At 32.0% G+C, this 23,953-nt stretch overlaps 3 protein-coding genes across 3 annotated transcripts; 1 reads left to right on the top strand and 2 right to left on the bottom strand.

The window, feature by feature from the left end:
• The first annotated feature begins 7,842 nt into the window (after nucleotides 1–7,842).
• On the top strand, nucleotides 7,843–10,053 carry LOC145799444 (uncharacterized). The gene is made up of 3 exons (XM_082889029.1): nucleotides 7,843–7,933; nucleotides 8,479–9,004; nucleotides 9,948–10,053. The coding sequence occupies exons 1-3, from the start codon at nucleotides 7,900–7,902 to the stop codon at nucleotides 10,051–10,053; spliced, it is 666 nt and encodes a 221-aa protein (XP_082745155.1). The 5' UTR covers nucleotides 7,843–7,899.
• A 436-nt stretch (nucleotides 10,054–10,489) lies between these two features.
• Nucleotides 10,490–12,244, bottom strand: LOC114308449 (uncharacterized). The gene is made up of 6 exons (XM_082888652.1): nucleotides 11,917–12,244; nucleotides 11,737–11,821; nucleotides 11,559–11,648; nucleotides 11,184–11,435; nucleotides 10,929–11,068; nucleotides 10,490–10,848 (listed from the first exon to the last, which is right to left on the bottom strand). The coding sequence occupies exons 1-6, from the start codon at nucleotides 12,198–12,200 to the stop codon at nucleotides 10,662–10,664; spliced, it is 1,038 nt and encodes a 345-aa protein (XP_082744778.1). The 5' UTR covers nucleotides 12,201–12,244; the 3' UTR covers nucleotides 10,490–10,661.
• A 56-nt stretch (nucleotides 12,245–12,300) lies between these two features.
• On the bottom strand, nucleotides 12,301–19,634 carry LOC145799445 (uncharacterized). Its single transcript, XM_082889030.1, has 4 exons — nucleotides 19,611–19,634; nucleotides 14,021–14,161; nucleotides 12,618–13,383; nucleotides 12,301–12,404 (listed from the first exon to the last, which is right to left on the bottom strand). The coding sequence occupies exons 1-4, from the start codon at nucleotides 19,632–19,634 to the stop codon at nucleotides 12,301–12,303; spliced, it is 1,035 nt and encodes a 344-aa protein (XP_082745156.1).
• Between the last annotated feature and the right edge of the window lie 4,319 nt (nucleotides 19,635–23,953).

Here is a 23,953-nt window from a genome sequence, read left to right on the forward strand (position 1 = left end):
GATATTATAAGAGTTTCAAAATCCCATACAAAATTATTTTTAAAATCAAAACCTCTATGTGGGATTGTAAAATAAAAATTAAATGGAAGCTAGCCAATGGAGATTTTCTTAATTGTTTAAAATTAAGAAAGTTAAAAAAAATAGTATGAGATATTGATCATAAGGTTTCTCGCTAAAGATCCCTTTATGCTTAGATAAATAGGAGCATAAAATTCACTTTATTTAAGTAAAACAATTCACTATTTCCTTCTTTTCTCGATGTGGGATTATAACATAAAAGTTAAATGGAAACTAGCCAAAGTGGATTTTCTTAATTGTTTAAAAGTTAACAATTGTTTGAACGGGAAGCTTATTTCGAATCAAGCAATTTTGGCCGTTTAATCTTTAATTAGGTCAATCTTTAATTAATTTTGAATCAAACAAATTAAACCAATATATTTTGATAAAATTGCTAAAATCCTAGTTAAACCAGCGAATCAATTAAATTGAAAACAGTTCACTCTATCCGCTAGGTCAAAGGACCAACCAATTTATACAAAAATTAATTAATTAAAACTTTTAAAATTTATTTTAATTTTAAAATTTCAACTGTCATGAGCTGAAACATACACAACACTACAATATTAAACGGGAGCATAAGGTTTATATGGTAAAAAACTAATTTTTTTCCTCCTTTTTCTAATTTGGGATTGTAAAATAAAAGTTAACAATTGTTTGGATGGGAAGTTCATTTTTAATGAAGCAATCTCAATCATTCAATTTTTAATATGGTCAATCTTAGTTTATTTTAAATCAAACAAATCTAAGCAATATATTTTGATAAAACAGCTAAAATCGCGGTTAAACCAGTGAATCAATCAAACTAAAAACGATTCAGCTTAATCGGCTAAGTTAAAAGACCAACCAATTTTCAACAAAATTAATTAATTTGAACATTTAAATTTTATTTTAAAATTTAAACCATCTTGAAGTGAAACATGCATAATACTATAATAATTAATGAAAGTATAAGATTCACTTTATATAAGTAAAACAATTCATTTTTTTCTTTTTTTTCTCAACGTGGGATATTATTTTAAAGTCAAATATTATGAGAGTTTCAAAATCTCATACAAAATTATTTTTAAAATCAAAACCTCTATGTGGGATTATAAAATAAAAGTTAAATGGATGCTAATCAATGGAGATTTTCTTAATTGGTTAAAATTAAGAAAATTCAATAATTTATATAAATTAGAGCATAAGATTCACTTTATGTAAATGAAATAATTCACTGTTTCTTTTTTTTCCCGATGTGAGATTGTAAAATAAAAGGTAAATGGAAGCTAGCCAATAGGAATTTTCTTAATTGTTTAAAATTAAGAAAATTCAATAATTTTAGAATGAGGGTTTGGAACTTCTAGAATGTTTCTCCCTCAAAACCTCCTTTATAAGATTCACTTTATATAAGTGAAACAACTCACTTTTTTTTTTACCCCGATGTGGGATTGCAACAGTTTATATAAGTGGAACAACTCATTTTTTCTTTCTTTTCTCAATGTGGGATTGTAATTATTTTAAAGTTAAATATTATGAGAGTTTCAAAATCTCATATAAAATTATTTTTAAACTCAAAACTTCTACGTGGGAGTATAAAATAAAAGTTGAATGGAAGTTAGCTAATGGGGATTTTCTTAATTGTTTAAAATTAAGAAAATCAAAAAAATGAGTATGAGATATTGATCATAGGGTTTCTCACTAAAAATCTCTTTTTGCTTATATAAATTAGTTTATTTCAAATTTAATAAATATATTTTGATAAAATGGCTAAAATTACGGTTAAACCAATGAGAGCTAGCTAATGAGAATTTTCTTAATTGTTTAAAATTAGGAAAATTCAGTAATTTTATAATGAGGATTTGGAGCTTTTAGAAGGTTTCTCACTCAAAATCCCCCTTTATAAGATTCACTTTATATAAGTGAAACAACTCAATTTTTTTTCCCGATGTGGGATGTGACACTTTGCATAAATGAAACAATTTACTTTTTCTTTCTCTTCTCGATGTGGAATTGTAATTATTTTAAAATTAAATTATGAGAGTTTCAAATTCTCATACAAAACTATTTTTAAAATCAAAATATCTGTATGGGATTATAAAATAAAAGTTAAATGAAAGCTAGTCAATGGGGATTTTCTTAATTGTTTAAAATTAAGACAATCAAAAAAATGAGTATGAGATATTGATCATAGGGCGTTTATATAAATTAGTTTATTTCGAATTTAATCAATATATTTTGATAAAATCACTAAAATTACAGTTAAACTAACGAATCAATCAAATGAAAATGATTTAGCCTAATCGACTAAGTCATAATTAATTAATTAAAACTTTTAAACTTTGAATTATATTGAATTGAAACATACACAATATTATAATATTAAATGGGATGAAAGTATAAGATTCATTTTATATGAGTAAAGCAACTCATTTTTTTTCTTCTTATTTTCCCAATGTGGGATTATTTGATAAAAGCTAGCCAATGAAGATTTTTTTAATTGTTTAAAATTAAGAAAATCAAGAAAATTAATATGAGATATTGAAACTTTCACAAAGCTCCTCACTAAATGTGATGGGAGTATAAGATTTACTTTATATGAGTAAAAAAACTCATTTTTTTCCTTCTTTTTTCGATGTGGGATTATCAAATAAAAGTTAGCCAATGGAGATTTTCTTAATTGTTTAAAATTAAAAAAATCAAGAAAATTAGTATGAGATATTGAAACTCTCACAAGGTTTTTCACTAAAATCCCTTTTTCCTTATATAATACTAGCCTATCACCCGTGCTATGCACGGGATAATTATAGATATTTATATTTGTTTTAATTTGTTTTAATATATAAATTATGTTTTTTAAGATTTTTTATAAAAATAATTTAACAATCTTATCACCAACTATAGTGTACAGGACAAATTAAAAAGGCTACTGCAGTAACTATGCATGAGTTGTATCTATAATTATTTGTATGAGGGGATTTTAAATGCTAATCAGGGATTTTGACTAAATCAATAAATCTAGACATGTGGATTGAAAAAAATTAATAAATGCTGATCAAGGAATTTTGACCAAATAAATAAATGCTGGGGTTTTTTTTTTAAATCAAAAATTTAGAAAATTAAGATTGAGAGATTGGAGCTCCCATAAGGCTTGGGGTTTAGAAACCCCATTTTCCTTAATATATTTACAATTATCTATATATGTGAATTGTGATTTTAAATATATTTTTTTTAAATGTCTTCTTTTTTTCCTTTTTTATATTATATTAAAGTTTAATATTTTGATAATAATCATATGTGTTGGACTTTTTAAGGAATTAAATGTCTTCTTTTTTTTATTATATTATATTAAAGTTTAATATTTTGATAATAATCATATGTGTTGGACTTTTCAAAGAATTAAATGTCTTCTTTTTTTTATTATATTATATTAAAGTTTAATATTTTGATAATAATCATATGTGTTGGACTTTTAAAGAAATTTTTTTTATGCTTGTTTTTAATGCATTAAAGTTTTATTATGAGGGTAAGACTTGTTATAGCGACCCCGGTCTTTTCCCATTTGATTATTGTATCCGGACTTAGGTTCCGTAGCTCCTGCCATTGTATTATGATTGTTACCGTCCTTTAATTTCCTATTTCTGAGTTGGGGGATGCAATGGGCAGGTTTATAGCAGGTTGGTTGAGCTTGGGAGCAAAGGGTTGCTGCCCAGAATTTTGACCCTTCGCTCGAGCGAGCAGTTCTTCGCTCGATCGAGCTCTTTGTTTTGGTCCGTCGCTCGAGCCAGGGTTTCTTCGATCAAGCGAGGATTGCGTTTTGTAGTAAGACCTGAGAGCAGAGGTTTTTGGCTCGAACGAGCTTTTCTTCGCTCGAGCGAGTTAGTTCGTTCTTCGCTTGAGCGGGAGTTCCTTCGCTCGAGCGTGTGTCTGGTTACAGACTTGAGGGTTTGAGTTCTTCGCTCGAGCGAGATTTCTTTCGCTCGAGCTAGCTTTTGGGTTGTTGGCTCGAGCAAGGCTTCCTTGGCTCGAGCGTAGCTTTTCTGTGTCTGGTCGCTCGAGCGACCAAGTCTTCGCTCGAGCGAGCCTGTTAGGTTTAAATAGGCAGCAGCGTGTTTCAGATCAGTTTTTCATCCACTTTCAGATTCCAAAACCCTAGGTACGAGTTCTCTCTCCCTCTACACACCTTCTCTCTTAGGATTGATCTACTTAGAGTGAGTTTCTACCTTAGATCTTTTATTAAAAAGATAGAGTGGGTCGAGGGCTTCCATTTAATCTGAATTGTTGGTAGTTTGGAGCACTTTGGAGTTTGGGTCTTCATCTCCATCTTCTCTTTTGGGGCTATTTCTTCGAGGTAGGGATTTCCTACTCCATTCTATAAGTTTTGTTCTAAGTTTTGGTATTTTGATATGTTGGGGATACTTTGGTAATTTTGGGAAAAACCCTAGTTGTATTAATAAATTAATTTGCATAATTAATTCATGAAATTGGGAAAATATGGTTAAATTCATGGAATTGGGGAATTCATTGATTAAATGGCGTAGTTGGTTAAGTTAAATCACTCGTCTATTGAATTGTTGGTATATTTATTTCCAAGTCTAGAAATAACTGTTTTGGGCTAACGGTGGAGGATAGTCGTGCTTGTTGTAGACACTGCATGTGGATTAGGGATAACTGAAACTAATCATTGGTTAAGTTATCAATTTTGACTGCTGAATTAATACAGACATTATGTGTATTGATTGTGTGCTGTATATGTTATGTGTTTGCATACATTGTTTTGTGTGGGAGGAGATAAGGGATGTACTCCACGGTTTAGGGAAAGATAGGGGATGGACCTCTAAACCGGATTTTGTTTGGGAGGAGATAGGGGATGGACTCCATTAGCATCACTTTTATGTGTGCTTATTTATATTGAAGTGTTTTATTGATACAGCACTAAAATGTGTATCAAACTGGAAGTATGAAGTGTTTTGATTTGAGCCTGAGTCTCATCTGTTTGTCGACACTGGATGAATGTGAATATATTATGTATGGTTCACTGTTGTAAGATTGGCCAGGTTCTGAGCCATAATGATAATGTTGGAAAGTAAAACATGTCTTAGGCATTAGTGTCATGAAACTGTATAATGATGTAATTGATTATCTTGGTTAACCATCTATTGAATGCTATTGCTTTATTCAATGCTTATATTTGGTTTAGTATATTTCTACTGGGCTGTGGCTCACCCTTTATGGGAACATCATTTTCAGGTCCAGGTGATAAGCTACCTCCTAGGACTTAGCTTGGAAGGAGTTGGATTTTGAAGACTATCTTTAGTTGTTTGTTTTTATTTGATAAATAATCAAGCCTAGGGCTTTATTTGTATTTGAGTTAGAACTCATATTTTGTATCCAAGTGTTGGCTTGGAAAGATGTAAGCCCATAGGGCATTTAATTTGATGTTACATGTAATGTTTTTATTTAGTAATACTCTGATGAATGAATTAATAAATTGTTTTCTTTAAATAATGCATGTTGATGATATACATATAATGGGTTTATTTTGGGGAAAATTGGCCTAAGGTCCCTCCTCTACTTTTGATATGAGGAGAGGTCCTTTATAATATGTTTTGATGGCTAAGGTCCCTCAAATTTATTTTAGGTTATAAAGTACCTAAATTACCCTTCCTTTATAACATAAATTTGTTTGAATATTATATGGTTGACTTAACTGATACATTTTGGAAACCGAATTTGAAGTGGAGATTTTGTCGGAGTTTTCGTCGGAGATTTCAGTGGAGATTTTATGGTGGAGATTTCGTCGGAGATTTCAGTGGAGTTGACGAGAAAGATTGCTACGATCGTGTAGATTTTGTTGGAGATTTCGTCGGAGATTTCAGTGGTGTGATAGTGTATTGATCGCGTAGATTTTCAGTGGAGTTGAATCAGGTTTGTTTTCGATGGAGATAGCACATGCATTTTGATTTTTGTTTTGAATTTTTGTGTAGAGAGAGGCCAGCTTGATAGAGTTGATTTTTATTTTTGGAATTAATTTTTTATTATTTGTTTTTTAATCAATTTGAAAGAGTGTTGACAGTGTGTTGATCGCGTAGGTTTTTGAGTTGAGTTGAATTAGGTTTGTTTTCGATTTAGATTCCAAATGGATTTTGATTTTTGTTTAGAGAGAGGTCAGCTTGATAGAGTTGATTTTTATTTTTGGAATTAATTTTTCATTCTTTGTTTTTTGATCAATTTCAGATAGTGTTGACAGTGTAGGTGATTTTGATGTTTAGAGTTCATTTTTGGTGCTCTGTTTTTTATCAACATGCTGATGAATTATAGTTGTGTTCTATGTTTTTTCAAACCAGAGAAATTTCATTTTCTGCACTATTGTTTGTGTAGTCCAGAGGAAATTATAAGTGCATATGGACATATTATTAGAAGTTTGTAATGGAGATAGAATATGAGAAAGTGAATGTAAGTTCATAAATTTCTCTATACTTGTATTTGTAGTTCAGAGAAAATTGTAAGTTTGTTACTCACTTTCAGTTTGTAGTTCAGAGAAAAGTATTTCTCTGGACTTGTATTCTATGTGATTTTTTTTCTATAATTGTGTTTAATTGTTAGCAGTAAATTTCTCTGTGATTCATTAAGTTTCTGTGATTTTGTTTTTTATCATCTTGAAGGTGAATATCAGTTTGTAGATGTCTTTGGAGTTTTATTTTAAGTTTAGAGAAAATTATAATTTTTAGAAATTTCTCTGGACATTTATGTTGTTCTTGTGAAGTGTTTCTGTGATTTTTTTTGTTGTTTTTTGTTTCAGTTTCAATGGACAGTGCAGTGTTGTTGCTGTGCAAATATGGGAATGATACTATTGTCATTAATGTTTCATGGGAATTGAATTTTGAGGAATTGGTTGGCATTTTGTGTAAAACATGGGAGAATTTGAAACCTGAGACTATGTGTATTTCATATTCTATTTTGGGCCATCCGAATTGTATGGTTCGAAATAATATTGATTTTCTGAATATGTTGAGGGTTGTTTGTGCACGCGGTGTTGATATAGTTGATGTTTCAGTTAGTAGATGTAGTACTTCTGATGAAGAGGATGAAGTGGGGTCTAATTGGGTAGATGTTGTGGATGGTGAGTGTGATAGGCTGGTGGATGTTGAAAGGAATTCACTCTCTAAGTTTTGTTCTCACCAAGAAAATGTGTTATTGTCGGCTAGTTGGCGGAATAATATTACGAGTGTTGGACAAAAGTTTGAGGGTGGTGTGGTTGAGTTCCGTACTTTTTTATGCAAGTATGCTATTGAGGTTGGTTTTCAGTTTACGTATGTTAAAAATGACAAGCTGAGGGTTACGGCAGAATGTGCATATAAGGAATCAAGGGGATGTATGTGGCGTGTACATGCTTCTGTTGAAAAAACAAATGGGTTCTTCTACATAAGGACTTTGAACAATGAACATACGTGTGGTGTGGCGGTTCGTACGAGTAAACATTCGAGGATGACTTCCAGCTTGGTTTCTGGGCTGATACTTGAAGAGGTAAGTGCAAAACCTTTAACTCGTCCAGTGGATGTTGTGAAAGAAATGAAAGACAAGTATGGGGTCTCAATTAGTTATAACTGTGGTTGGTTGAGTGTTGAAAAAGCAAAATGTAGTACATATGGGGATTCTTGTTTGTCATTTGATCAATTACGGTGGTATTTTGATGAGGTATTGAAGAACAATCCAGGGAGTCGTTTTGAGTTAGATTTTGAAGATAACAAGCGTTTCAAAAGAGTGTTTGTGGCTTTTCATGCATGCATTGCTGGTTGCAAATATTGTCGGTCATTGCTTTTTCTTGATGGAACATTTTTGAAAGGACGATACAAAGGAGTTATGCTTGCTGCAACGGGGAAAGATGGGAATGAAGGTAATTGTAAATATATCTATTTTTATCTAAGTATGTGAATTTTCTATACATGTAGGAATTGAGTGAATGTGAATTTTCTCTGGTTTTGGCCACTGTGTGGATTTTCTATTGTTGTGGCCACTGTGAGAATTTTCAATGGATTTTTGTCAGTGTATGAATTTTCTCTGGATGTTGTCATTGTGTGAATTGTATCTGTAGGTGGTCACTAAGTGAATTTTCTCTGTATATTATGATTGTGTGAATTTTCTCTGTAGCTGGTCACTAAGTCAATTTTCTCTGGATGTTGCCAATGTGTGAATTTTCTCTGGATGTTGGCAGTGTCAAACTTCTCTGGTTGTTTTATTGTTCTATTTTTCTCTGTTGTTTTGTAGGTGGTCACTAAGTGAATTTTCTCTGTATATTATGATTGTGTGAATTTTCTCTGTAGCTGGTCACTTATTCAATTTTCTCTGGATGTTGGCAGTGTCAAACTTCTCTGGTTGTTTATTGTTCTATTTTTCTCTGCATGTGTGTATCTAATATGCTTGTTCCTATTTGTTTTGTAGGTTTTTTTCCTGTAGCTTTTGCTGTTGTTGATGCTGAGAATAAAGACAATTGGTGTTGGTTTCTTGAACATTTATATGGAGTATTAGGATCAGAAAGGGTGATAAGTTTCATATCAGATCGACATTGTGGAATTGTGGAGGGAATTGCTAGGTTTTTCCCTAACTGCTTTCATGGATTTTGTCTGGAACATCTAAAGAGAAATTTGAGGGATAAGTTGTCATGTGGAAACACAAATTTGGTTAGGGAGACGATTGTGTCCAAGTTTTCAGAATGTGCATATGCTCCAATAAAGGCATCATTTCATTTCAAGTTAAATGAGTTAAAAAGTGAGGGAGGAGACATTGTGAGTGTTTTCTTGAGAAGTTTACCATATGAAAATTGGAGTGATGCATATTTTGCAGGGAAACGTTATGGTGAGATGTATTCAAATGTTGCTGAGTCATTCAATTCATGGATACAAGAAGCTCGGCACTTGCCGATAACAAATTTGATGGACATGATACGGTTGCAAATCATGAATATGAGGTCTGATAGGAGGCTGCTCTCTAGTAAATGGAATAAAATTTTGTGTCCTCGTATGGATAGTGTGTTGGAGAAGTCTTTTTTGGACGGGAGGACATGGAATGTGAGTTTATCATCTGATAATGTCTTTGAAGTGCATTGTTTTCCTTCGGTTATGGTTGATCTTGGGTTGAGAACTTGTTCATGTCGAAAATGGGAAATAAATGGGTATCCATGTCAACATGCTGTTGCTGCAATTTTTAGGAGTGGAAAGAATTTGAATTCATTTGTTGAACCATTTTTTCATGCTGATATGTATCGTCAAGCATACTCCTTTTCAATTGGTCCAGTTCCAACTGTTGAAAAACCTGTGTGTAGCATTGAAGATGCTATGATTTTACCTCCATTGAGCAAGAGACCTGCTGGGAGGCCGAAGAAGAACAGAATTGCTTCTACTGGAGAGTTTAAAAGGGTGATTAAGTGTAGTCGTTGTGAGAGTATTGGTCACCATAATAAGAGGACATGCAAGGAACCTTTGTTAAATAGTTGAGGATTATACATTTTATTGATGGAATAATACATTTGATGATTACTTTGTGTATTTTGTTTTGTGAAATTTATTTTTTGGACAGTGTATATAATAATATCAATCAAATTCATCTACAGAAATTTTTCAATATCAGTTAAAGTGTGTTTGTTGATATATACTATAGGCAGTGGGTTTGTAGTACCTGTCAAATTCATCCAGAGAAATTTTTCTATGGCATAGAAAATTCTGTGTGTTGTGTTTTGAAGCTTCATATTCATCCACATAAATTTGACAATGGCAGATTAAAGTACTGTGTGGATTGTGTTTTTTCAATTTGATAATTGTTTTGTACTAACACAGTGCATTAGAGATTGAATGATCATATAGGCACCTTCTTTGGTGAGATATGAGTTAAATTTATCTGTAAATTTCTGGTAGCTTCATATCACTCATTTCAAGAAATGTGCACAGCAGACAGAGCATTCAAAAAATTATTGTACAACCAAGACATAAATCAAGCTCTTTTGGAATTTCTCTGAGTTGAGAATTTCTCTGGACCAGGGAAGAATTTCTCTGGACTCACTTGAACTCAGAAATTTGTGTCAAAGCCAGAGAAATTTTCATCCAGAGAAATTTTTCACCATCAGAGAAAACTATATGGGCATTGTGTTCTGAAATTTGAAATTCATGCAATGAAATTTTCCAGTGGCAGATAAAATTACTGTGTGCTTTGTGTTTTGTTGAGTTTGATGATTGTTTTGTACCAACACAAAGTTTTACAGATTACATGATCATATAGGCATTCCCTTGGGACGATACAAGTTAAATTTCTCTGTGAATTTCTAGTAGTTTATACCAGAGAAATTTCTGCAGACAATTTTCTCTGGCAGACAATTTTCTCTGTGAATAACAATAAAAAAAAATATATATATATATATATATATATATATATTTAACCATCGATAGGTATGAAATTTACATTAGTCGAAATAAAAAAAAAATGAAATTTAGATTAGTCAAGAAAGGATATATACATATACGTCAAGGATCATCATTCCTTCAATGTATCAACAAGAAAGGATATATACATATATGTGAGACAATTTTCTCTGTGTGGATATGTACATTGTCTTCCTTTCACTAGTTTCACTATTACATTTGTGGTTCTTCTGGGGGTATTTCAATTGGTTCAGTCCATGACCGGCCAACTTCGGTCACAAATCTCTCTATGAGTTCTGCCCTCATCAACTTTATCTCTTGTGTGGACAATTTGGAGCTGATAGGTTCATGCTTGCTATATTGTTTCATTATATAGCAGACAAAGAGGCCACAATCCAGACTGCATACAAATTATAGGTATGGTTAGTTTTAAGAAACATGCAATTGAAATTATCTTATTTATAGATGTATGAAACTTACGAATCGCTTTCTTGTTGTGGAGCATTGTTGACATACTCAAAGTCATAACTTGTGTTTTGTGAGTTTATTAATTTGAAAGAGGGTTGTGATTGAGCGTCTCTTTCAAGACAAGCTTTCAAAAAATTCTCCACGTAATCTTGCTGCAAAAAAATAATTTTTATATAACAGAGAAATTTACGGACAAGTCAATGGGATTCTATGAAAATTATCATCACATAAAGATGATGATGGATCAGAGAAATTTGCACTCGTTACCAATTGTTTTGCATCTTTGACATATTTGTCTTCTGCATCATCCCTCCTTGGCCTCAGTGAGTTGTAGAACCTCCATAAATTGTCTTGTTTGTCCAGGACAAGCAAGGTCCAGTGATTTCCATGTGTGGACTTCTCATTACCTCCAGTATTTATTGGGAAATGGAGGAACCTATAGTTCCTCCATGCTGTTTCAATATGCTTGTCAAATAAGGACACTCGAAAACTTTGATTTTCTGTCATGTTGATGAAATTCTGTGCTCAGAGAAAATCAAAAAATGGTTTTGTTAGTGACACAACTGACTTCAAGAAGTATATTAAGAAGAGAAAGTAGAAAGTAAATTCCAGAGAAAATCAAATAAAATAGTAGTAACATACTAAGCACATGGATGTGAAAAAAAATGAGGTTGGTTGTTGTTTCTCTCTCATTTGGTCAGCCAAAAGGATCTCTCCATAGCCATCAATGACCTGAAAAATATGATTTATAATTGTAATATTGTTTTATAAAGGCTGATGGAACATTGCAGAGAAATGTTGATGAAAGGGAAAGACTTACATTGTTGGCAATTTCTTTTTGCTTTATGAGGTTTCCAATGTCTTCAAAGGTAATGATATTCAACTCACTTGTCCAAATTAAAGCTCTACAAGATGACAAAGAAGGGATTGAATTGTTGTTAATGCAACATAAGTTTGTAATTTGTTGTTTGTTATGTTCTATTTTGTTTGTTGTACTTACTCAAGCCCAGACACATTTGATATGTGCTGCAAGATGTCTTTTATATGATCTTTTATCAATCTTGAAATGGGAAGAGTTTGTGGAAAGACCCAAGATTTTGTGATGTTTATACGTTGAGGCAAGACGTATGCATCAGCATCAAGCACTTCTTTGTCCTTCGTGCTTTGCTCAACTTGTTTTGCAGCTTGTTTTGAAGCTCTAGTCACTTTCGCAACTTTCGGATATTGGAATTCTGGATCATGCTGCTTTTCCTTCCTTTCTTTTGCCTTTAAATTTTTTATCATTGAGGTCGGATCTTTTTTGACTGTAGGCAGTGAAAATATTAGGAAAAGTGAAATTTCTCTGAAGCAACAGATGATATTTCAATATGTAAATTTATTTAATTCAATATTTTGCAGTTACCATAGAGTTCTTCTTTTGTTTCGGTTGTTGTTTGTGTGGCATTTGCTCTTGTTGGGTTGTTGGTTGTTGTTCCAGTTGCATTCCAACTATACACAGTGAAAATCAAACAAGCCCCAAAAATGGAATAAGAAAATATACAGAGAAATGAAATGAGCAGTAGAAATATAACTAATGTGTTGAGAGAGATATAACTTCTAGAGAAAATTACCAATGACAGAGAAAATTATAATAAATAAAAATTTCTCTGAGTTATGATGGCACAAGGACATAACTTTTTGTGGCTCAAGATTTTCACTGACCTTGTGGTTGAAGTTGTGTTGGTGTTCGGTATGGTTGTGTTGCTAGTTGGACAGATAGTTCTTGAACTTGTTCATGCAATTTGGCATTTTCAGTTTCAAGCTCCGAATTTGAACACCTCAACTGTTGAATTGTTTTTGCATCGTCTGCTTTTTCAACCTCCAACATCCTTAGTTTCATTCGGATTGTGCTTTCTTTTTCTTGAAGTTCTGAGTTATGTGATGTCAGGATTCTTATTGAAATATCCTTTTCAGCAAGTAATTCCATCCAATTTCTGTCTTCTTCTTTTTTAGATTGAGACAGTGCCTTCAGTCTTTGACGTAGATCAGCAATTTGGGCATCCTTTGATTCCTCAAATTCTTCAGGCTGATGCATTGTTGAGCCACAAATGCCATCATGTTGTTGGTCCATCGGCTCATTATTTTCTTCTTTATCACTTTCATCCTTGTTCTCTTCTTCTTGTTCATCTTCATCTTCATCTTCTTGTTCACTGTCTTCTTCTTTCTGTTCATTTTGTTCTTTGTCTTCTGGTTCTATTTCTTCACTTTCTTTGGTGGTTTCTTCTTCTGTGCTGCTTGCTTGATGTTCTTGTCCATTGCTGGCTTCGTATTCTTCTGTGTTGCCTTCTTTTTGTTCATTTCCTCCATCTTCAGATGGATCTTGTAATGTCTCCTTGAATATGACAATTGCCTTTTTTAATTCTTTCTTCGTCTTTTTGCCAAGACAGAACTCCTCAGATGGGTTTTTGACTAGCTGCTTGTTATCAATCTGTAACAGGAGACTCTTTTATTAGAGAAATGTTACAAAATTCACTGAGAGAAAAAATTCAAATAAGGAAAATAAAATTCATCTAAATGATACTAATTGGAAACAAACTTCAGAGAAAATTGTATTGGGCCAGAGAAAATTAGAGACATGGAGTTAATTTTATGGGGCAGAGAAAATTATGAAACCGTGAAATAAACAGTGTTTATAAGTTAATGTTTTACTATATTTGTGTCAGAGAAATTTGAATTCCAGTGAAAATTCATTAGAAGGGTAGAAATAAACAGTGTTTATCAAAGATGCAACGCACACAAGTTATGGGCAGAGAGAATTACACACAAGGAGATAAAATTTGATGGGCCAGAGAAAATTATGTAACAAAGAACATAATTCAGATATTAGAGAAAATCAATCAGGGCATATAAGTTAATGTGTTACAATTGTGGTCAGAGAAATTTGGATGGCAGAGAAAATTGATTACAATGGCAGAAATAGACTAGTGGTAAGCAAAGAAGAAAACAAAAATTGATATTTCAGAGAAAATTAATCTTAATCAATCAATGCACAATGAGGGAAACAAAGCAGTGGTCAGAGAAATTTTGAAATTTCACTGAGATTTCAGTAGCAATAGGAATCTAACCTGTCGAGGTGCAAGAGAGTGGACTGGTGTCTTCTGCAGCTGTTTCGTCAAGGTTTGAAGGTTCCATTTGGCACATCTTGGGAAGTCTGTTGTGTTACTGTCTTCTGAGTCAATGATAGTTGCATGTTCACATAGCCAATACTGTGATGAAAATGAAAGTAAATAAAATTTTGTAAACGCACAAATTTGTAAGTATGATAACTGCAAATTTGAATGGATATTATACTTACCAGCAATGTAATGACACACCCCGTAACTTTTTCTGGAGTTCTGTGCAATGCCATGATAGAATCAATCAATGTTGATGTGATTGCTTCCGGCCAATCATATTGTTTCATTGATTCAAGAGGTTCCACATACTTTATAAAAACCCAACCTATTGAATTCCCACTTGTTGCAAAAAATAGGGTGAGACACAAGTACAATGTAACAATGATTGCTACATCTTTGAAGTCAGTTGGTTGCTTGCCTTTTCATTGCTTTGACCAAGGCATTTTTAAGAACAGGACCAGTGAGCCTTGTGTCCTTTTAGAATCTTCTCCCGAGGAATGCAGATTTTGGCTTTTTAGAGTATCTTAATGACATGGCTCCTTTACCTCCTTCCAAACCAAAAATCAAGGTCATGTCATTTGTTGTAAAGGTCAGGTTCTTCTTCCCAACTGTGAATGCTTTTGTTTTTTCATTGTAACATTGGATTATGGCAACTACATCATCATCGGATTTCCTAGATTTCTTTGGATCCATCCTTCCAGTGGTTAGAGCTTGGATCAAATACCAGAATGGGGTCTTTTGAAGCTCTAGAAGATGTTTTGAACTGAATTTAAGTGTTTGAAAGAAGGAGACGACAGATGAGAGGTTGGATCGGAATTGAATGCTGTAGTGAGCTCTCTTTCTGTGGAGTTTAACAGGTTTTTTCCCCCTTGAGCTTGAGTCTTTTGAAGTTGGGGTACTCATCTGGATGCTAGTTGCTTCATCAGCTTGGACTTGTGTGTTTTGGGAAGGAGTTTGTGGTGTTTTAGTGCTGGTTTTTGATCTTAGATGATAAGAGGACTGAGAGAATTGTTCTTTCTTCCTTGGTGTTTTTAGTGTTTTGCTGCTGGTTTTTGATCCTAGTCCATAAGAAGACTGAGACAGTTTCTGTTTTTTGCTTGGTGTTTCCGGTGTTTCGCTGCCTTTACGTTTTGTCATTTCTAGACAATGATTAAAGCATAGAGATGTCAACATTAAATCCCAGAGAAAAATGGACATGTTAGAGAAAATTACAGATAAGGGAGAAAATTGGAGATGCCAGAGAAAATTACAGATAAGGGAAAATTACAGAAAATTTGACATGTCAGAGAAAATCAACACAGCATCATAAACATGGGAGAGAAATTTTCAATAATTGTTTAAATTACAGATAGAAGTAAACATACCAGAGAAAATGAATGATAGAAAAAAGTAAACATGGCAAGTGAAAGAAAATTTGCATTCCACAATTAGCAAAGATAAAATAAACAAAGTAATGTAAACATGGCACTGAGAAGTACACCATATTGAAATCAAGAATTGAACAAAATAAACATACCAGAGAAAAATGCACATTCTGGAGAAAATTACACATTCTTGAGGAAATTTCCATTCCAGAGAAAATTTCAATTCATAATATTAAAATGCAAGAAAAATTTACATACACAAGCAGAGAAAATTAACCATGATAGAGACACTCAAGGGAGGAAAGTGGTGCGATGTGGTCAGAGAAAATTATAAATACCAGAGAAACTTAGACAGGGGCAAGAGTGTAATTGACATTGCAGAGAAGGATATATATTCCAGAGATATTTACAAAGCAGAGAAATTCAGAGACAAAATGACAGAAACATGTTCAAGAATAAGATCAAAATTCAGAGAAATAACTTTTTCTCAAAGTACATATGGCAGAGAAAATTCCAAGAAGAAACATTCATTCCAGTCCACAATATTAAAATTCCAGAGAAAATTTAAAATGACAAAGACACAAGGGAGGAAAGTGATGTGATGTGGTCAGAGAAAATTATAAATACCAGAGAAACTTAAGACAGAGGCAAGAAAGCAATAGACATTCTAGATTAAGATAGACATTGCAATTAAAAATACATATTACAGAGAAATTTACGGAGCAGGAAAATTTATAGACAGAATTACAGAAACATGTTCAAGAATAAGATAAAAACGCAAAAAATTGTTGTGAAAATAAACATGCCAGAGAAAATTGAAAGAAGAAAATTACATTAATAAAAAATCAGAGAAATTCAAATGCCAGAGAAATTTACAGATAAAATCACACAAACATGTTGAAGAATAAGTTCAAAATACACAGAAATAATTTTTTCAAATTCAGGTAGCTTTTTATTACGAAATTGAAACCCTAATTTATGAAAGGTTATTATAAAATGCTATTAACTGTGTTTCCAGAGAAAATCTAGTTGTATTGTAGAAAAACTGACCAGAGTTAGGATGAAACTTGAATGATGAGCTGATATGGCCCGCAATGAAGATGCGACGTGACGAAGATGGACTGAGATGATGATGAGCAGTGAAAACGAAGCTTTAACCTAGGTCAGAGAAATTTGTGAGGAAGGAATGGGAATGATTTTTGGAGAAGATAACGAAGCTCTAATGTCGATGGTGCAGATGATGTTGAAACCCTAATTCTGCTGTTCTCCTGTTCATGAAGATGCTGGATGTTTGGAATGTAACTGAGACGTCGGAATGAGTTTGGTTCTGTGTTGATTTTGGCGAGGGTATTTTGGTCCACAAAATAATTAAAAACGCGCGCCAAGTTGTTTCAGGGACGTGAGGCATCACTATCTTTTTGTGTGTCCTTTATCCTCTAAATTGTTATTATTAGGGACCTTAAAAAAAAATCCCCTTTATTTTGAGGGCGTTACACTTGTGGGTTGGGAGAAGTTAATAAATGTTAAGGTTTTTTTTTTTTAAATCAAAAAATCAAGAAATTTTTAAATGCCTTCTTTTTTTCATTTTTTTATATTATATTAAAGTTTAATATTTTGATAATAATCATATGTGTTAGACTTTTCAAGGAATTAAATGTCTCTTTTTTATTTATTATATTATATTAAAGTTTAATATTATGATAATAATCATATGTATTGGACTTTTCAATAATTTTTTTTTATACTTATTCTTAATGCATTAAAGTGTTATCATGAGGGATAATAATCATATGTGTTGGGACTTGTCATGAAATTCATATATGTTGGATTTCAAAGAATTTTTTTATGTTTATTCTTAATGCATTAAAGTGTTATTGTAAGGGTAAGACTTGGGGGTTGAGAGAAGTTAATAAATGCTAAGGTTTTTTTTTTTTGAATCAAAAAATCAAGAAATTTAGATTGGGAGATTGGAGCTTCCACAAGGCTTGGGGTTAAAAACTCCCTTTTGCTTAATATATAGTAAGTATAGATAGATAGATAGATAGATATAGATATAGATATAGATATAGATAATATAATATAGATAGATAGATGTGTTAAAATTTTCAAGGAATTTTGTTAATGCTGCTCTTTAATGCATTAAAGTTTAATTATGAGGGAGTTTTGACCAAATCTCCCAAAAGGCATAGGGATTGGAAGAAATTAATAAATGCTGAGTTTTTTTTTTTTTTTTAAATCAAAAAATTAGAAAATTAGGATTGAGATATTGGAGCTCCCACAAGGGTTATGGGTTAAAAACCTCATTTTGCTTAATATATAGTATAGATACTAGCCTATCATCCGTGCTATGCATGGGATAATTATAAATATTTATATTTTTTTTAATTTTTTTTAATATATAAATTATATTTTTTAAGATTTTTTTATAAAAATAATTTAATAATCTTATCACTAACCATAGTGTACAAAAGAAATTAAAAATGCTACTGCAGTAACTATGCACATGTTGTATCTATAATTATTTGTATGAGGGAATTTTAAATGCTAATGAGAGATTTTGACCAAATCAATAAATACAGGCATATGGATTGGAAAAAGTTAATAAATGCTGATCAGTAAATTTTGACCAAATCAATAAATGGTGAGGTTTTTTTTTTTAAATCAAAAATTTAGAAAATTAAGATTGAGAGATTGGAGCTCCCATAAGGCTTGGGGTTTAGAAACCCCATTTTCCTTAATATATTTACAATTATCTATATATGTGAATTGCGATTTTTAAATGTCTTTTTTATTTTTATTTTTAAATGTCTTCTTTTTTTTCTTTTTTATATTATATTAAAGTTTAATATTTTGATAATAATCATGTATGTTGGACTTTTCAAGGAATTAAATGTCTTCTTTTTTTATTATATTATATTAAAGTTTAATATTTTGATAATAATCATATGTGTTGGACTTTTCAAGAAATTTTTTTTATACTTGTTCTTAATGCATTAAAGTGTTATTATAAGGAATAGTAATCATATGTGTTGAGACTTTTTAAGGAATTCATATGTGTTAGATTTCAAAGAATTTTTTTTATACTTGTTCTTAATACATTGAAGTGTTATTATGAGGGTAAGACTTGGGGGTTAGGAGAAGTTAATAAATGTGCATTAAAGTGTTATTATAAGGGATAATAATCATATGTGTTGGGACTTTTTAAGGAATTCATATGTGTTAGATTTCAAAGAATTTTTTTTATACTTGTTCTTAATACATTAAAGTGTTATTATGAGGGTAAGACTTGGGGGTTAGGAGAAGTTAATAAATACTAAGATTTTTTTTTTTTAAAATCAAAAAATTAGAAAATTTAGATTGGAAGATTGGAGCTCCCACAAGGCTTGGGGTTAAAAACCCCCTTTTGCTTAATATATAATATAGATAGATATATAGATGTTTCAATTTTGAAACTAATACACAATAAAAAAAATAAAAATAGTCCCTTATTTCATAGAGAAAATCTCTTCCTTATTTTAAAGAGAAAATCTTTTCCTTATTCTAAGGTAATATCTCCCTTATTGCATGGAAAAAATCTCAAATTATGAACTTTCAACTTTTTTATAATGTGAAAATTTTAAAAAAGGACATTTTTCAGAAGGTTTTATTTTTAAATGTTTTGTTCCATTTAACTCATTTTCTTTTTTTAATATTTCATTAGGTCTTGTGTAAGGTAATATGACCAACTCACTCTTCCAAACTTTTTGGGCGTGTTTTCGTTTTAAAACCAACACACGATAAAAAATAATAATAGTCGCTCATTTCATGGAGAAAATTTCTCCCTCATTCTAAGGAGAAAATCTCTCATTTATTTTATAAAAAAAAATCTCCCTTATTATAAGAAGCAAATCTCTCATTTATTTTATGGAAATAATTTCTCCCTTATTTTAGGGAGAAAATTTCTCACATTCCTAAAACTGTAAATCATTTACCTTACTCCAATGTGAAGAAGCAAAGTTGTGAATATTCACATTGCCGGTGGTTGCTTATATTTATATACACATAACCATTGACTTAATGTGAATTGTGGCAAATAAATATTAATGTGAACTTTCACATTGCAAATGCATGTTGGTAAAATAACACATTGTTGTTTGCGAGTCCACCATCATCTTTATTATCAGCCTACAACTAACATTCTCTTCTAAATGTTCTTCCATGGCAGGACCGTAATGCAAAATAATGGTGAAGGAATATCCTTAATTAAGTAAATCCCTCACATTGAGGTAAAGAAAATACTAAGAATAATAATATTCTATATTTTATAGTTTAGCTACATGTAATTAGTAAGAGAGAGAATATCAATGGGCCAAACCACTAATTACAAGTTTAGTAGATATATTTTATTTGTGGTTTGATATTCAACTAAAATATCTAACTAAGAATTGAATTTGATGAAGTGTATTTTTATAGTTTTGTGCTATAAAATAGTCAAGAGAAGACTCTAATGAGTTTGGTAATGATACTCTAAATAGGTTTTTTTCAATTAAAATTGGTTTAATTAGTTCTTATTTTTTATTTTTTGATTCAGGTATTTTTAAAACGATTTTATGAAAATTTTGATTATCAACATTAGAGTTAACTATATCAAATCAAGATATATATATATATATATATATATATTTTTTTTTTATCTAAAAAAACTTGAAGAGTTAGAGATGTTCTTATAATTTTATTTTTTGTGTTCATAAAGCAATAATGGCCCTCTTATCTCTTATTTTCTCAATTCTCAATCCATAAGCACATTTCATTGACGTAGTCTGTTGTCGCCAACCATCACCATCTTTCGTCGTTATCACTGTCACCCTTGTCCATCTCATTTGCCCCATGCCTTCAGGCTTCAACAATCACACAAATCTTCAAATCTTGAGGTGTGGGACCCGAAGAATTAATATACTTGAAAACGGCCAATAGAGCATCAAAACCCGTTCATAATGGACCAAAGCCTACGTGACTATGTCATTGCTGAATAAATATTCGATTAAGCATAAAAATATTGGGTAACGCCGAACGGTAGATACCTATTATAGCGATCCCGATTTCTAACCCGACCTTTACGGTGTATGGGACTCGGGTCATGTGGTTTCATGTTGTTGTTGTTTGTCTTTTCCTCATCTTACTCTTTGAATTTGAGTTTTGAATGTCTTGGGCGTGTTTAGAACATGTTAGTAGTGAGTGGGTGCAAGTGGTTGTTGCCCAAAATTTTGGTCTTCCGCTCGAGCGGGTCTTCTTGCGCTCGAGCGGAGTTTACAATCACTCAGAATTTTGTGTGTCTGCAAAAATACTGCAGAATTGTTTTTCACGCTCGAGCGGAGTTTCTTATGCTCAAGCGGGTCTGAGCTCGAGCAACCCTTCTTGCGCTCGAGCAGCTATCTGAAGTCTATAAAATACTGGAAGTGTGTATTCTACGCTCGAGTGGGTCTCTTTGCGCTCGAGCGGGTATTGCTTTGCTATTGTGTCTTGGAGCTCGAGCGAGTAGAATTTTTGTGTCTGACACTCGAGCATTGAACTATCAGCTCGAGCGGACTGTGCGTATATCAGATTGCAAAAGTGACATTTTAAATCACTTTTTCTGTCATTTCTCTCTCTCAAACATTCCAAAACCCTAAGTTGAGAGTCTCGCTCTCTAAAATACACTCTCTCTACATTTTGGCCTAGATCAAGTAATCTCCTCACCCTCTTTCCTTCATTAAAAGCTTGGACTCTTCAAGATCTCCATTTTCATCCGAGTGGAAGTTGATTTCTTTATCTTTGGGGTTCATCTATTTCTTGGCTCATCTCACATCTCTTTTTCTTGAGGTAGGGATATTCTACTCTTCTTTATGGGTTTTAACATAAATATTGGTCATTTTCGTATGAATGGTAGGATGTAGGGATTTTTGGGTAAAGTTAGGGTTTGAGATTGAAATGGTAAAAGAGGGATTTTCCATTTTTGGGGTTCCATGTGTATGTGTGGCCTCAAAAATGAAGTTATTGTGTATAATGGGCGAGATATGGCCTTGGGTGCAATATTTGAGAAAAGGGGTAGAATGCCCTAATTTGCTTTATGTAAACTATTTGTGTAATTGATGAAATCAATGTAGAAATATGAAATTGGTTTGGAAAGTATGAAATTGGGGAGGATTGTGGTTAAATGGTGTAATTGGATTGATAAATCACTCACTTATGAAAAAGTTGATAATTTATCTATTTAATAAATTTATTTATCTGTTTAGAGATAACTGTTTTAGGACTATCGGTAGAGGATAGTCTTATTTGTTGTAGACACTGCATGACGATTTGGTAAATTGAAACTGATCAATTGAATTGTTTCATTGAATATGACGGTTGGATTAAAATGTTAAATATGTGAATTTGTTGGGTCATTTAATGCCAACATGTTTAATACATTGCATATGTATCTTTATATGAGAGGAGATAGGGGATGTACTCCATTGTGTGGGAGGAGATAAGGGATGGACTCAATTGATAACTAAGTTGGTCGGAGTGTCCTGGTTGCAAGTCCCGAAACCTTATTTATTTATGGGTGTTGGTTCCCTCGGACGTAGTTCCATAAAATGGCAAGTTTTGTAAGTGATGAATGATGTTTGCTATTGAAGTGTTGATATATGAGTTGTAATCTCATTTTAAACTGTTTGGATAATATTGAACTATGTCAATGAATTAATTTGGATAAATAATGGGAAGTGGATGAATATGATGAAAATGTGAGTGGTAATGAAATGATATAAGTTGGTTTACAAGTGTTAAACATTTATCGAATACTAATGTTTTAGTTAATTCTCATATGTTGTTTGGCATATCTCTACTGGGCATTAACTCACCCTACTTGGGACATCATTTTTAGGTACAGGAGACATGCCGCCTCCAAGGTCATATCTTGGATGGTTTAGGGGCTAAAGGCTTCTTTTTGTTATTATATCTTTTGTGTTAAATGTAAATTCAAGCCAAGGGCTTTGTATGTAAAGAGTTAGGACTCTACTTTTGTTGTAACCAAGTGATGACTTGGAAAGCTGTAAGCCGATAAGGTATCCATTTTGTTGCTAACATGTAATATTTTTGTAAAGTAGACTCTAATGAATGAATATATATTGTTTCTCCTATGTCTGTGGATTGTATGAATGGTTGATTTATGTAATATTTTGAGGGCATTACACCTGTGCCGAATATAAGAGTCGAATATATCGGGCTAGTCGACACAGACCTGTTAAATGGGACCAAGATGTCCATTTCAAGGAAGTATAGTAGAAAAATAGGCCATGACAGAATAATGATGAAGGGCTAAGTTGCATGGTGTAAAGATCAAGGAGAGTGACTCCATAATATGAGGAAAAAAGGGTAAGAAACGATGACCTTAAACCTCAAGAAACTAAAAAAACACCAACCTCTTAATAGAGACTGACTTGTCCATCAGAGTGCTAATTTTAACATCATCGTCCGGAGTTTTATTTCCATTTATGGTGACAGCAGGGAGGATTATCGAAGTGCTTGTTTGGGTTAGAGGAGTATTTCATATCCACCTCCGCCTCCACCTCCACACATGAGGTATTATATTTCTCTCTCAATCTATATTTCATTTCAATTTCATAATGACTTTTTATGAAAAATTTTATGTAAAAATAAACATCAATTTTTTTTTAAATTTTAAAAAATTATTTTTGCCTTCAAAAAATAAAAAATAAAAACTTTAATTTACCCCTAATGACGTGACGATAATTTTTATATTTTAGTCCAGTCATGTGACTTTGGGGTCAAAATTGGTGGTCTAAAATATTTTCCTATTTGAAATTTCGAGAAGCGACGTCCCAAGCAAGAAAAGAAAAGAGAAGAGAGTACCCATCCATGAGAGCATTTCTAACGTTTACTCGTCTTTTTTTTTCCCCATCAAATTTGAGTAAAAACTTCATCTGATATCAAGCGTTCTAACAAAAAAATTTCATTTTTCATCAAACCATCGATCGACTTGGAGGACGATCATGAGGATGTCCAGCTGGTCGACCGATTAATATAAATTTACAGGAAGTCTAAGCAAGGAATCGGATAACCGATCGGTTTAAATTTTCATTTTTCATCAAACCAATCGGCCAGTCGTCTTTCAATTTGATACTAATTTGATGTTAATATTGAAGCACCAAAACTATATGTTTTTTTATCAAATTTAAATTTGATGAAAAACAACTATTAATTAGTGTGTTTGATTTCAACTTTCTAGATTCAATTTTTTAGAAATGAGTTTTTTATTTTTTTGTTTTTCGTGTTTTTTGTTTAATTTTTAGTGAATTTTTTTTTAAATTTTAAATAATTTTTTATATTTTTTTAGATGTACCTTACTTAGATGTATCTAAAAAGTAAAATATTTGTAAAAATTTAATAAATACACAAGAATATAAAAATGTATTGAACTATCATAATTTTTTTTTATTTTATATATTTTGGTATTTAATGATTTTTTTTTTAAAAAAAATTCATAAATATTATA

Source organism: Camellia sinensis, chromosome 9, assembly GCF_055761805.1.
Source record: "Camellia sinensis isolate YWXY chromosome 9, ASM5576180v1, whole genome shotgun sequence".
Classification (NCBI taxonomy): Eukaryota; Viridiplantae; Streptophyta; class Magnoliopsida; order Ericales; family Theaceae; genus Camellia; species Camellia sinensis.